Source organism: Bos indicus, chromosome 22 (assembly GCF_029378745.1).
Source record: "Bos indicus isolate NIAB-ARS_2022 breed Sahiwal x Tharparkar chromosome 22, NIAB-ARS_B.indTharparkar_mat_pri_1.0, whole genome shotgun sequence".
NCBI classification, from domain to species: domain Eukaryota; kingdom Metazoa; phylum Chordata; class Mammalia; order Artiodactyla; family Bovidae; genus Bos; species Bos indicus.
In genome coordinates, this window is record NC_091781.1 from 49,122,612 (window position 1) to 49,137,280 (window position 14,669).

Genomic DNA, 14,669 nt, shown 5'->3' on the forward strand with positions numbered 1-14,669 from the left:
GCTTGAATCAAATTCCAAGAAGTAAGATACCCTAACGGGGCCAAAGGAGACAGTACCTATGGAAACTTTTTCTTACTCACTCTGAAATTCATAAGCAATAAAAGGAAATCATTTCAAAATTTTAAAAAGTTATTTCATCAATAAATACATTTTCTTTTTTAAAAACTCCAATACAATAAGTACATTATTCTGAGACAAATCACAAATTCTTGCCACTTTTAAATAAATAATAGTAAAGTTCTCAAATTTATACCATACAATTCTTGAATAATTAAGAATCTGACCAGGAGAAAAGAATCCAAGAAGCCAAGGGGGAAAACAGTGTGTATATATCCATTATAGTCACCTGCAGCATCTAAAACCCAGTCTAAACCTGATGAGAGTTCTAGAGGTGCCTGCACACATAATTTTGAGAAACCAAATGATATAAAAGCAAAAAGTGATGCAGATACCTAGGGATTCTAACACCATCTTAAGAACCATGAGAGGCAAGCAAAACAGTCTAATGGGATACCCACACATCACTATCCTCCGTTACTGCTCCTCATTCCACTTCATGGACAGGAACTATACAACTAGTGGTGGGAGGCCCCAGTGGACAGGCTAGCAGTGGACAGCAAACGATGCTGTCCGGGTGAGGGCAGGGAGTAAAATGGTAATTCGCCTGCCAGAAGTAAACTGGAAATGGGGCAGAGACTTCTCGATAGTTTACGTGAAAGAAAATTGGTCCCTGAACCGTATGGCAGCTGTTAGGATGATTGAGAACTAAAGACATTAACATCAACAAAGAAAAAGGAGAGATGTTTATTCTCCTGAAATCTGGAGGATGACAGGAGTGCATCTTCACCAGGCTCCAGCAGGTCCAAGGAATGACAATCTACTGCAATTTCAGGTATAAAACTGAATACTGGTGTGTTATAAAAAGGCAAATTTTATTCCTAGGATAACAGGAAGCTTACAAACGACTAAATCCTGTGCCATGAAAGGCTAGAATTAATTGAGAAGCTGGTCAGATGACCTAACACTAGACTAATGACGAAAGGAAAAACTCTACTGCCACTTCAACAAGTTGGGAATAGGCGCTCCCGGTGATGTGACTTGGGTGGCGGAGTGGCGGGCCTGCTACTGGAAAGGAGCGGAGCTCCTGGGAAGATATCCCCCCCACCCGGCCACCCTGGGGAAGTCGTGTCGGTGTTGCCGGCACTCCCAGGAGCCCTGGCCTCTGAGTCAGATATAGCCGAGCAGAATAGGAGGGCTCTAACGCCAGGAGGACTGCGGTGATGGTGTGTGAGGACTGATTCCCAGAGCCTTGCCTGACCTCTGACCCATCAGCATGGGGAGGATTGGCATCTCCTGTCTTTTTCCCGCTTCCTGGCATTTCAGCATATCTCCAGTGGGGTGTCCCCGAATTCTGAACACCAACTTATGCCAAATTATCGTCATCAGCCTTCTGGCTGCTGCTGTCTCACTTTTATACTTTTCTGTTGTCATAATCCGAAATAAGTATGGACGGCTCTCCAAAGACAAGAAGTTTCAAAGGTACTTGGCATGAGTTACTGACATTGAAGCTACAGACACCAATAACCCCAGCGTGACTATGGCATCGTGGTGGACTGTGGGAGCAGCGGGTCTCGGATATTTGTCTATTGCTGGTCATGGCACAATGGCAATCCTCACGATCTGTTGGATATCAGGCAAATGAGGGATAAAAACCGAAAGCCTGTGGTCATGAAAATAAAACCTGGTATGTAAACAATAAATATCTGCTTGGTAACCAAAAAAAAAAAAAAAAAAAAGTTGGGAATAAAGAAAGGGTGAGCCAAGCAAACCAAACAGGAGTCCAGCAGGGGTCTAGCAGCTACACAGGGGCAGTTCTCTCCCCACTGGAGCAATTTATAGTTGCCTGAAGTGGCTGAGAGGTAGACCAACACTGCAGGAGACGGGGTAAGCTTTCTGGAGTTGTGAACCCATCTAAGAACCTCTCCCCAAATAACGTCCTCATGTTCACAGAAGCAGAATTGTGAATGTAACTGAGGAAACTCACAGGCCACTCACAGTTATCCCGATGGGTCTGTGGTCACCAGCCCACAAAGGCTCACCACAGGAACTCTGCCACTGACTCGCTCCACGACTCGAACAAGTATGCTCCACTCTCAAATGTGTGGACCTAAGTGTGCACATGGCTAAAGATGAGGTGCGGGCTAAAGGTCCCTTCAGCACCACAGTGAAGCTTACACAGAGGAACAATTCATTTCCCGGGGAAGAGCATATGGGTTCACTGTTGCTGTGTTTTAGACTTTGCCTTCTCACGATGGATGACCTGAGAAATCCAACCACAAACACCAAGCAGTCTCAGCAAAAATTTTAATAGAGGAAAGGGAAGCAACCTCTGTCGCTCATGAGAGTCACTCACCATCCAGCAGGTCTTCCCCATCATCCCTGCCATGCTCCTCCACTGCCACCTCCTCCTCCTCCTCCTCCTCCTCTTCCGCATCCTCCAGCTCCACGTCTGGGTCCAGGTCTGGATCGCTCCCTGAGGCGGATTCGTCTGACATGGCTCCCAGAGGTCCTCAGTGGACATTACCGTCTCATGGTCCACTGCAGGGGTCCTGGGAGGAGGACAAGAAGCAAGAGAATCACTAAAGGCTTCACTTTAGGAACACACATTTTTCAAAGAGAAAATGTCAAGGATGAATACCCTGGTTAGGTATGGAGCTAAGCATACCTAAAATCTCAACCTTTCCCACAAGGACACTGGCCCTAAGACATATTGTGGTGATTCTCTGCCCAGCTCAAACCTCTCTTACCTGCTTGTTTGGTCCCTTTAAGGTATTTTCTTGTCCAAACACCCTATACACTTCAGAATCTCCATTGGTTCATTCCTTCATGCATTAACTGCTTCCTAAGCACCAAGTCAAGGCTATGGTTTTTCCAGTGGTCATGTATGGATGTGAGAGTTGGACTATAAAGAAAGCTGAGTGCCAAAGAATTGATGCTTTTGAACTGTGGTGTTGAAGAAGACTCTTGAGAGTCCCCTGGACTGCAAGGAGATCCAACCAGTCCATCCTAAAGGAAATCAGTCCTGAATGTTCACTGGAAGGATTGATGCTGAAGCTGAAACTCCAATACTTTGGCCATCTGATGCGAAGAGCTGACTCATCTGAAAAGACCCTGATGCTGGGAAAGATTGAGGGCAGGGGGAGAAGGGGACAACAGAGGATGAGATGGTTGGATGGCATCACCAACTCAATGGACATGAGTTTGGGTAAACTCTGGGAGTTGGTGATGGACAGGGAGGCCTGGCGTGCTGTGGTTCATGGGGTTGCAAAGAGTCGGACACGACTGAGCGACTGAACTGAACTGAGCACCAACTCTTTACATCTCTGTAGATAATATACATGCGTATATAATCGCAGGCACTCAGGCTTCGGGGACACAGTACAAAGTAGAGAAAAGTACGTCAGAAAGTGGTATGTGCCAGAAGCTGTTATCTTATATAGTGTGGCGGGGCTGAGGGTGGGGAATGGGGACAGGAAAGTTCTCACTGAGCAGAGGCCAGAAGGAACAGAGAGCCACACAGACATCTGGAGGGACTGTGCGCAGGCAGAGTGAGCAGCAAAGGCGAGGTCCTGGAGGAACTGGGAGTGCTCAGGGAATAAGGAGTAGGCCCTATCTTGGAGCACGACAAGGAAGATGGTCCATCCTCCCATCACCTGAATAAAATGCTTAGAGGCAACTGACTACTCATCACACTGTCACTCCTCCCGAGTAGGTAGGGAGCCTCAGAACGCCCGCGCCCACAGCGCAGCTCTCAGGCTCTGCCCTAGCTCGTGGCCCAGGTCCAGCTCCATTTCTTCCAAGAAGCCTTTGTCCACTGCCCCAGTCTTCTGGGATCACGTTTCCTCTTCTGAACTCCAGCAGCCATGCTGACCAGGCTGACCTTCACTGAAGGCTTCATATGAGTTACTTGGCAAAGTGTTTGCCTTCTTTGGTTTCTCACCTCCTGACCCAACAGTAAGCCCCCAGTGGATTTAGCTGGGAACTGTTTCTTTGTATCCTAGAGCTAGAAGCATGTCCTACTCAAATCATTCCTATTCACATTCACGCTCTCGGGCCAATCTGCTTGCTCTATTATATTTAGTATGTGTCCGGCATTGCGCGTGTTTGTCCACCTCTCTCTCCATTTTAGTATTAGCAAAAGTCCTTTCTTCTTGAGTGAAAAGAAAAAAACAGGATAAAGAAAAAGCTAGCTGTTTTGTGATACAGCAAATACAACAAAATATTAATGTGAAGATTCACCAGTTCTTTCCATTTTTTAGTATATTTCAAATTTTTTATTACAAAATGTGGGGAAGAGGGGAACAAAGATAAATAATCTTTCATAAGACAAACAGCTGTAGACAACCACATCCAGAACGAGTCATCCTAAAATTCCTCCCACTTCCCAAAATTAAAAAAAAAAAGAAAAGAAACACAAGTATCTTAATTATTCAACACAAATACTATTCTAGACCTGGAATCTCTTAAAGTTCAGACACAATTTGAAACAGAACTTCTATGTTCTCCCGACTAGAAACAGAAACAAAACAAAGCAAACTGATCCTTTAGAATTTTGGAAAACCAGAATTTAAGACTGCTCAGTTAAAAAGCACAGGAATAATGAGCGTGTGCATCCTGACGGGTCACATACTTAGCCTCTGAAGACAACAAAAGCAAAGAGCAGCTGTGGATGGTTTAGTAATAGAATTCAAATTTTTGCATTAATAACACACTTGCAAAAACATTTACAAAGGGCATTAAAGTACAGGGAAGAAAAGTGACCCACAAATACACATTAATATAACTAATGCTGAGCTACCATTCACTGACAAGGCAAATTCCAAGTCTCTGAGGGAAATCTATGTCTTTAGTTCATTAGGTTTTAAAAAGGAAGTAGTAAACCAATCAAATATCAGCAGGTTTAGAAGTGAAATTTATTTCTGAATATTAATATAATGATAATTCATTAGCAATTACTCTGTTTGGAAGTCAACGTTCATAATCAGCATAAACCCCATTTCCTTCTACACTGCTTGAGTAAGTTATTTTGCTGTGTGCCTGGCTGATTATGGAGTGGCTTTTAGAGAACAATTTTTAATCAGCAGGTACCTTTAGGTAATCTGAATTTCTGGCATTTTACAGAAGAAATTGTGTGGTGATGGAAAAATGACAATCACTTAGAGGTTAGCAATAACAATGAAAAGCTTCCTGCAAACCCAGTTAACAAACATCTTTAAAACCATCTCAAAAAAAAAAAAAAAAAAAAAACCATCTCAGCCCCAAGCTCCTGACAGACAGAAGCAAACATCAATTAAACATTCAACCACCACATACGTTGTTAAGACTACGAAATACATTGGTCCAGCCCCCTTCTTAAAACTGTTTTAAAAAAGAAGACACTTTTAAAATAGAACCCAGGCCATCAGATGCCCATATCAGAGAAGAAACTGGAAAGTAATGGCTTTCTTGTTGCTGCTGCTGCTGCTAAGTTGCTTCAGTCGTGTCCAACTCTGTGCGACCCCATAGATGGCAGCCCACCAGGCTCCCCCGTCCCTGGGATTCTCCAGGCAAGAACACTGGAGTGGGTTGCCATTTCCTTCTCCAGTGCATGAAAGTGAAAAGTGAAAGTGAAGTTGCTCAGTTGTGTCTGACTCCCAGCGACCCCATGAACTGCAGCCCACCAGGCTCCTCCATCCATGGGATTTTCCAGGCAAGAGTACTGGAGTGGGGTGCCATTGCCTTCTCCGAATGGCTTTTTAAGTCCCACCAAATTTGGTTTTTCTCTTTCCCTCCCTTCTGCTGCTGCTGCTGCTAAGTCGCTTCAGTCATGTCCGACTCTGTGCGACCCCATAGACGGCAGCCCACCAGGCTCCACCGTCCCTGGGATTCTCCAGGCAAGAACACTGGAGTGGGTTGCCATTACCTTCTCCAATGCATGAAAGCGAAAAGTGAAAGTGAAGTTGCTCAGTGGTGTCCGACTCTGGGATTTTCCAGGCAGGAGTACTGGTGTGGGGTGCCACTGCCTTCTCCGTCCCTCCCTTCTACAGGCCACTAAATTTCTTTACAAAGACGACACAATGAATTCTTTTCTCAGCTCTTCAGAGTCACACTAACTACTTAAGGGGGAGGTCTGGCTGTTACTGATCACCTTCAAAAAAGCAACAAAGGGAAAATGGCAGAGGAAAAGCTGATCCCACAGGCAGCAGCACAGTCAACTGCACTTTGTCTCTAAGGGGCTCTGCCCTGACACACACACTTCCATGTGGGCATAGCCTTTCAGAACACAGGGAAGGCAGCCCTGATTTTAAAAATTAGCTCTTGGAGACTTTCCTGGAGCGCCTGGGCCTATGGTTAAGAATCCGCCTTCCAAACAATTCCAAAGTCATTCTACGAGGCCACAATTACGCTGATACCAAAACCAGGCAAAGACAACACACAAAAAAGAAAACTACAGACCAGTATTACTGATGAATATAGATGCAAAAATCTTCAACAATATTCTAGCAAACAGAATTCAACAACACATTAAAAAGCTCATATACCATGATCAAGTCAGGTTTATTCCAGGGATGCAAGTATTCTTCAATATACACAAATCAATCAATGTGATACACCATATTAACAAACTGAAAAATAACCATATGATCTCAACAGATGTAGAAAAAGCCTTTGACAGAATTCAACACCCATTTATGATAAAAATGCTTCAAAAAATGGGCATAGAAAGAACCTACCTTAAAACAGTAAAGGCCATATATGATCAGCCCACAGAAAACATTATTCTCAATGGTGAAAAACTAAGAGTATTCCCTCTAAGTTCAGGAACAAGACAAGGGTGTCCATTCTCACCACTATTATTCAACATAGTTTTGGAAGTCCTAGCTACGGCAATTAGAGAAGAAAAAGAAATAAAAGGAATTCCAGATTGGAAAAGAAAGTAAAACTCTCACTGTTTGCAGATGACATGATACTATACATAAAAAACCCAAAAGAAACTATCAGAAAATTACTAGAGCTAATCAGTGAATTTAGCAAAGTCATGGGATACAAGGTCAATACACAGAAATCACTGCATTCCTATATACTATCAATGAAAAACCAGAAAGAGAAATTAAGGAATCAATACCATTCACCAAGGCAACAGAAAGAATAAAATATCTAGGAATAAACCTACCTAAGGAGACAAAAGACCTGTATATGAAAAATTATAAGACACTGATGAAAGAAATCAAAGACGACATAAACAGATAGATAGTCCATGTTCCTGGGCAGGAAAATCAATATTGTGAACATGACTATACTACCAAATGCAATCTACAGATTCAATGCAAAAGTGAAAAGTGAAAGTGAAGTCGCTCGAAACCCCCTGAACTATAGCTACCAGGCTCCTCCGTCCATGGGATTCTCCAGGCAAGAATAGTAGAGTGGGTTGCCATTTCCTTCTCCAGGGGATCTTCCCGACCCAGGGATCAAACCAAGGTCTCCCACAATGCAGGCAGATGCTTTACCCTCTGAGCCACCAGGGAAGACTCACTTTCAGCTTTTCAGAATAAAAAATTTCACAATTCATATGGAAACACAAAAGACCCCAGATAGCCAAAGAAGTCTTGAGAAAGAAGAATGGAGCTGGAGGAATCAACTTTCCTGACTTCAGACTATACTACAAAGCTACAGTCATCAAGACAGCATGGTACTGGCACAAAAACAGAAATACAGACCAATGGAACAAGATAGGCAAGATAAACCCACACACCTATGGGTACCTTAGGCAAGAGTATATATATGGGGCAAAGACAGCCTCTTCAATAAGTGGTGCTGGGAAAACTGGACAGAATGAAATTAGAACACTTCCTGATGTCATATACAAAGATACACTCAAAATGGATTAAAGACCTAAATTTAAGACCAGAAACTATAAGACTCTTAGAGGAAAACATAGGCAGAACACTCAACATTAATCAAAGCAAGATCTTCTGTGATCCATCTCTTAGAGTAATGGAAATAAAAACAAAAATAAATAAGTGGGATCTAGTTAAAAGCTTTTGTACAGCAAAGGAAACTACAAACAAAGTGAAAAGACAACCCTCAGAATGGGAAAAAATAATAGCAAGTGAATAATAGCAAGTGAAACAACTGACAAAGAATTGATTTCCAAAATATACAAGCAGCTCATACAACTCAATACCAGAAAAACAAACAATCCAAGAAAAAGTGGGGAAAAGACCTAAAAAGACATTTCTCCAAAGAAGACATACAGATGGCTAAAAAACACATGAAAAAATGCTCAACAGTGCTCATTATTAGAGAAATGCAAATCAAAACTACCATGAGATACCACCTCACACCAGTTAGAAAGGTGATCATCAAAAAGTCTACAAACAATAAATGCTGGAGAGGGTGTGGAGAAAAGGGAACCCTCTTGCATTGCCGGTAGGGAATGTAAATTGATACAGCCACTATGAAAGATGGTATGGATATTCCTTAAAAAACTAGGAATAAAACCACCATATGACCCAGCAGCCACACTACTAGGCATATACCCTGAGGAAACCAAAACTGAAAAAGACACATGTACCCCAATGTTCACTGCAGCACTATTACAATACCTAGACCATGGAAGCAACCTAGATATCCATCGACAGATGAATGGATAAAGCAGCTCTGGTACATATATACAATGGAAAACAGACATAAGAAAAAAGTTGATAAGGAAAAAAATGCATTTCCCCATTTGCTCCTCATCCCATGAGAGACACTGCTTCAATCTTCAGTGAAGAGGAGCTCTGCTTCTAAGACACAGACATACTAGGAGAGTGACTTGGGTGTTGCTACACCTTAAAAATGACCTGTATTCCTACAGAGCAAATTCTGGGAATCAAATTCTATTTTAATTAAACTGGAGAACTAGCTATTTAAAGGAACTCCAAACAGAACCACTCTGATAGGTGAATATTCAATCCCTAAATAATATGTTAACCTTTATAGTTTAATATATTGGGTTTACTTTTGAACTGTGGTGTTGGAGAAGACTTTTGAAAGTCCCTTGGACATTAAGGAGATCAAACCAGTCAAACCTAAAAGATATCAACCCTGAATAGTCATTGGAAGGAATGATGTTGAAGCTGAAGCTCCAATACTTTGGCCACCTGAGGCAAAGAGCTGACTCATTGGAAAAGACCCTGATGCTGGGAAAGATTGAAGGCAAAAGAAGAAGGCAGCAGAGGATGAGATGGTTAGATGATATCACTGACTCAATGGACATGAGTCTGAGCAAACTCCAGGAGATAGTGAAGGACACGGAAGCCTGGCGTGCTACAGTCTATGGAGTCACAAAGAGTCGGACATGACTGAGTGACTGAACAACATCATCATATTGGGTTTGCTAAAAGGAGGCTACAATTATTAAGAAACACACAGCCAATCCCAGTGAGCCTCTCCCAGCAACCGTGAGAGTGAAGGAAGAGAGTTTTCTGCCCTGCTAAATTCAAAGACAAAAAAATAAAATAAAATAAAAATAAATTCAAAGACAAGGACACCTGTCTGTAAAGTGCTGCCTGACCAAGAATCAGTGGAATTAATCGTGTGGGCACAGCCCTCAGACACACCCTTGGCGGGGAGATACACAGAAGGAAATAAACACACACACACACACACACACACACACACACACACACACAGCCTTTGTTCACAAAGCTGACCATGCCTGGAGAGTCACACTGAAAACTGCAAACACACACGGCTTCACCGGGCAGCCAGTGAAATTCCAGAGACGTCTTAGTGGTCCAGCAGCATCCTGATCTTGCCTTTGATATAAAATAATCCATTCCCAACTGCCATATCCTCATTAATTTTGGTGACCTTGAGTAATATTAAATTTCCTCAAGTGCTCTCAAAGCAATTTAACAGCAAGTACCACTCACATCTTTTCTCCATTAAGAATATAAACAAAACCATGCATTTACACTAACATACAAGGGGAGGGAAGTTTTCAGAGCAAGCAAATATTCAGCCCAAAACTTGAAGCAACAGCCCTTCAAAGAAACCTATTAGTCAAAGAATCAAAGAAAGGGAGAAGAGAGTTCAGTTCATATATAGAACTTCCTGGATATCTATTACAAGATTCTTCAATCTGCAGTGAGAGATTGACTGTGGATCTTTAAAGTTATTTCAAAACACTTTTCCTGTGCAAGATGAAAATCTAACGTGTTACTTCAAAATTCCATGCAGCCCAAATGCCTTTTGTTTATCTTTCAGTTACTTTAAAACATATTAAATACACATAAGCAGTCACAGAAGCTAAACTGACAGAGATCGAAATATGTTTTTCGGAACTCAAATGAGACTTTCAGCAATTAAGACCAAATAAAGAAAGATGAACAAACATACCCAGGCCTCCAAGGAGCTGGGCCACAGGAGACAACTCTCCCAAAAGGCAATGCAAGTGAAGCCAGCACCAAGCCCTACAGAGGCGCTGAAGCCACGTGTAAAGAGGCCTAAAGGCTAGCCACAGCTCGTGGGCAACTAGCTGCATTACCAAATGTTCTCCCAGAGCTTCTTCCATAGCCCCTCTTACTCCGGAGAGAAGAGAGATGGGCCTGAGTTCATCTTTAAGACCCCTTCCAGATTCTATGATAGCAGTTCTTTTTTTTTTTTTTATTTTATTTTTAAACTTTACATAATTGTATTAGTTTTGCCAAATATCAAAATGAATCCGCCACAGGCATACATGTGTTCCCCATCCTGAACCCTCCTCCCTCCTCCCTCCCCACACCATCCCTCTGGGTCGTCCCAGTGCACCAGCCCCAAGCATCCAGTATAGCAGTTCTTAAAGGGTGGTCCTGGAACCCCTGAGGGTCCGGACCTTGAGACCCTTTTAAAAAGCCAAATTCCTGCATGGGTTAAACAGCCATTCAAAGTGCAAGACAGACCAATGGATTTCAATGAAACAGAATACAAAAAGTTCCTTGATACGGTTTCAAGCTCTCTTTAACAATTAACCTTGAAGAAACTACCAGAGTTTTGGTATAATACCAACGAATACCCACAATTATATGAAAAGGACGTTAAAACACATCTGTCTTTTCCAACTACGTTCTTCATGTACTTCAACAATATAAAAAGTCAACAACAAAACAGTCAGTCGCAACAGAACAGATGCAGAACCAGATCTGAGAACCCAGCTGTCTCGATTCAACCAGACATTTTAAATTTTTGAACATGTAAAACAATTCTACTCTTCTAATTTCTTTGTTTTGGAAAATAGCTATTTTTCATTTAAAAGATTATTTATGTTAATATACAATTATTTTAGAATGAATTAATATAAAATATATTAATTCTCAGAAATTAATATAAAATATATTAATTTCTCAGCTTTCATTTCTAATACAACAAATATAGACCAGTAAAGCACTCTGGGGTCTTTAATAATTTTTAAGAATATAAAAGGATCATAAGAGCAAATAGTTTGAGACCTGCTATTCTAATACAACAAAACTCTAAGATCTGTGGTCTTCCCCCCCTCATCTTCAGGTATCACAAAGAGAAAAATTGGCTTTAAGGAAAAACAACATGCAGAGAACCACATTACATGAACATTATAAAATCTTCCATAATATTTAAATAAAAACCAAAAATTAATCTGATATATAAAAATGATACACACAGGTTATTTTATAAATATAATCATCAAGGGCAAATTTCCTTAGTAACTGAAGTTAATACTACATTATTGCTTAGTCGTTTCATTGTGTCTGTTTTGCGGCCCCATGGACTGCAGCACACCAGGCTCCTCTGTCCATAGGATATCCCAGGTAAGAACACAAAAGTGAGTTGCCATTTCCTACTCATGAGGATGTTCCTGACCCAGGGATCAAACCCGTGTCTCCTACAAGTCTCCTGCATAGCAGGCGGATTCTTTACTGCTGAGCCACCAGGGAAGACCAATGCTACATTTGCAAAGTCAAATTTTCACTTTTACCACTGAATCTCTGCTTTCCGCACTCCCTTTAAAATAGCCAAGGGCTGAGGTACACTGCCCTCCTCGTAAATTCCCCTTGGCTTATGCCCTTCACCCAAAAAGTTAACTGAGAAGCACATCCCTGCAAGAGTCAGTCCCAGGAGTTTTGAAGAAGTAGGAGTTAAAGCCCTAGAAGGCCACTGCTGAGGGGAGCAAATGAAAGATTCATTTCATTCTCCATAGAGTGGGGGCGGGGGGGGGGGGGGGGCGGCGGTGAAAAGAGGGAATGGGGAAGGGAGAGGGGGAGAGAGAAAGAGAAAGGGAATAAACAATTGAGCTGGGAAGACAGGAGCTAAAACAGGGTGACAGATTTGGCTATGAGAAGCCTCTGTGACATAGACACTGTTCCCCAGAGAAATGTGGGTTCTGAAAAAAAGTCCCTCTCTCACACATATGCACTCCACATATGTTAAAACATCAGATCTGTGTAATCTGAGGGTGGAAAAAAAAAAAAAAAGTTAAGATCCCTGGATCTCTAAATGCAGGGGATGAGGAAAGAATAAATGCAATTCTGGCTAAATATGTTACCATTCAACTTGTGAACCCTGTATCTCTTTCCACACAGCTCTAACTTCTTAAAAGAGGGATTTCAGAGATAAGGACCAACTTGGCAGGGGCACGGATGGCCCACTCACCCCAGGCTCCCTGGAGCCCAAGCCAGCCCAGTTCAGCTCAACCTAAAAGCAAGTCAGGTTTATCTACTGGATGGTGAGACTGAAGAGGCTTGGAGAAAAGTCAAATCATGCTTGATGTCCCACCACAACTACCTCCACTCCTCTCACCAGCCTCTTCCCTGAGCCCTCTGAGACCGACCCCTCCCTTTCTAAGAAATCTATTATGAAGCCACAGAGCTCAATCTGGGTACTTCAAACCCAGACAAGCATAAGCTGTGCAGAGTGAGGGATGGTTCATTCACCCCTCACAGGCCTTCAAACATTCAGCATAAATTCTGGTAAAGACATCTCAGTATCTAGTCAATCTACCCACCAGACACAATCCTGAAAAGCTCTATCCAAGTAGCATGTCAACAAATCAGAGCTTTTACAAGTAAGACTACAGCAGGGACCCTTACCTGAATATAGCCACTAATTTTCTGAATTGATATTGGTCACTTTAGATTTTCAATAATCATTTATTTTAAAAAAGTTACACCTACCTCTTATACAGGCTGTATACTATGGTTTTTCCGAAATTGGTATCTACTATAAATAAAATTTCTAATGCATGACTATTATTTTGCATTATGTACTCACAAATTGTATTTCTATAGCTACTCAAGTTTTTAGCTGTGTCAGTGACATGGGCACTCTGTGCACTTAGCTCCATAATGACATAGGTAAACTCTTCTGGTTCCACTTCTCACAGTTCTAAAATGAATGGTAATGCTAGTCAGGGGTAGACTCCTTATGGTGTCTTTGAAACAATACAAAAATACATTTGGTCTGTGCCCCTGGTTCCTAGCACAGAGCTCCCAAAACCTTTGGAATTTTCTGAGTGACAGGAGTGTCTTCTGTTATTCATACCAAGCCCCTTTTGACCAGCCCTGAATTTAGGTTACTGAATTTCTAGAGTGGGATCCCTAGAAAGCCTCAGGATGGGACTGGCCAGCAGTAACACCAAATGACCAAACTTTCAGCCTCACCCACCAAGCTTCTAGACAGGGGCAGGGAGCTGGAGATGAAATTCTAGGGCTTCTGGGTCAGTGAACACACCGAGGTGCTGGAAGAGAGACATCTAGAAAGAGCACTGACACATGGCAACACCACCCCCCCCCAACCTTGCCCTGTGCTTCACTTCCATTTGGCTGTTCTTGAGTTGTATCCTTTACAATATGCCAGTAAACATACATATAGTCTTGAGTTCTATGAATCATTCTTGCTAATTTTTGAACCTAAAGAGGGGCTCGTAGGAACCTCTGATTTATAGTCAGTCAGTCAAGGACTTGTGACTGGTATGTGAAGCAGGGGCAGTTCTGTGGGACTGCGTCCTCACCCTGTAGAGTCCACACTAAGTCTGAGTAGTTAGCATGAAAACTGAACTGCTGAACACCAAGTTGGGATCCAGAGAATCAGAGAATTGGTTATTGGTGCTGGGAAACATCTCAGGGTCACAAAGACTTATAAGTGACAAATCACAAGAACTTATATCTGCAAAGAACAACAGAAAACTTAAAAATGCATTATTTCTTGACTTCCCATGTGCAAAAATAAAGTATGGCATTTACTGCAATGCAACAGGTAACCTGTACCTTTAAACAACTAAATGTCACTTTCCCAGTTGACTGAGATTAGTAATTACATGATACATGAATTTGAAAATGGGAATCCATAGTGAGTTCACCCCTCAAAGAACAAAGGAAAAAAAGAACCACAGATAAAACCAAATGTGTTATCAACACCATTTTTCACATTTTCACTGAATAATAAAAACTGATTCTGAGAATCAGGAAAAAATGAGTGGAACCAAGGAGGATCATTTAGTGACCTAAGCAATTTAAAATACACATAGAAAAACAAGGGCTTCCCTGGTAGCTTAGATGGTGAAGAATCCACCTGCAATGTGGGAGACCTGGGTTCGATCCCTAGGTTGGGAAGATCCCCTGGAGGAGGGC

General features: G+C 42.0%; 1 protein-coding gene across 5 annotated transcripts in view; it reads right to left on the reverse strand.

Annotated features, from left to right (window-relative positions):
- RAD54L2 (RAD54 like 2) overlaps positions 1 to 14,669 on the reverse strand; it is a 113,491-nt gene that overhangs the window by 46,102 nt on the left and 52,720 nt on the right. For all 5 annotated transcript variants that reach the window (XM_070776627.1, XM_070776629.1, XM_070776628.1 and 2 more), the window contains one exon: positions 2,414 to 2,609. In XM_070776627.1, the coding sequence (XP_070632728.1) occupies positions 2,414 to 2,555 (142 nt within the window). In that variant the 5' untranslated portion in view covers positions 2,556 to 2,609. The remainder of the gene's footprint in view (positions 1 to 2,413; positions 2,610 to 14,669) is intronic.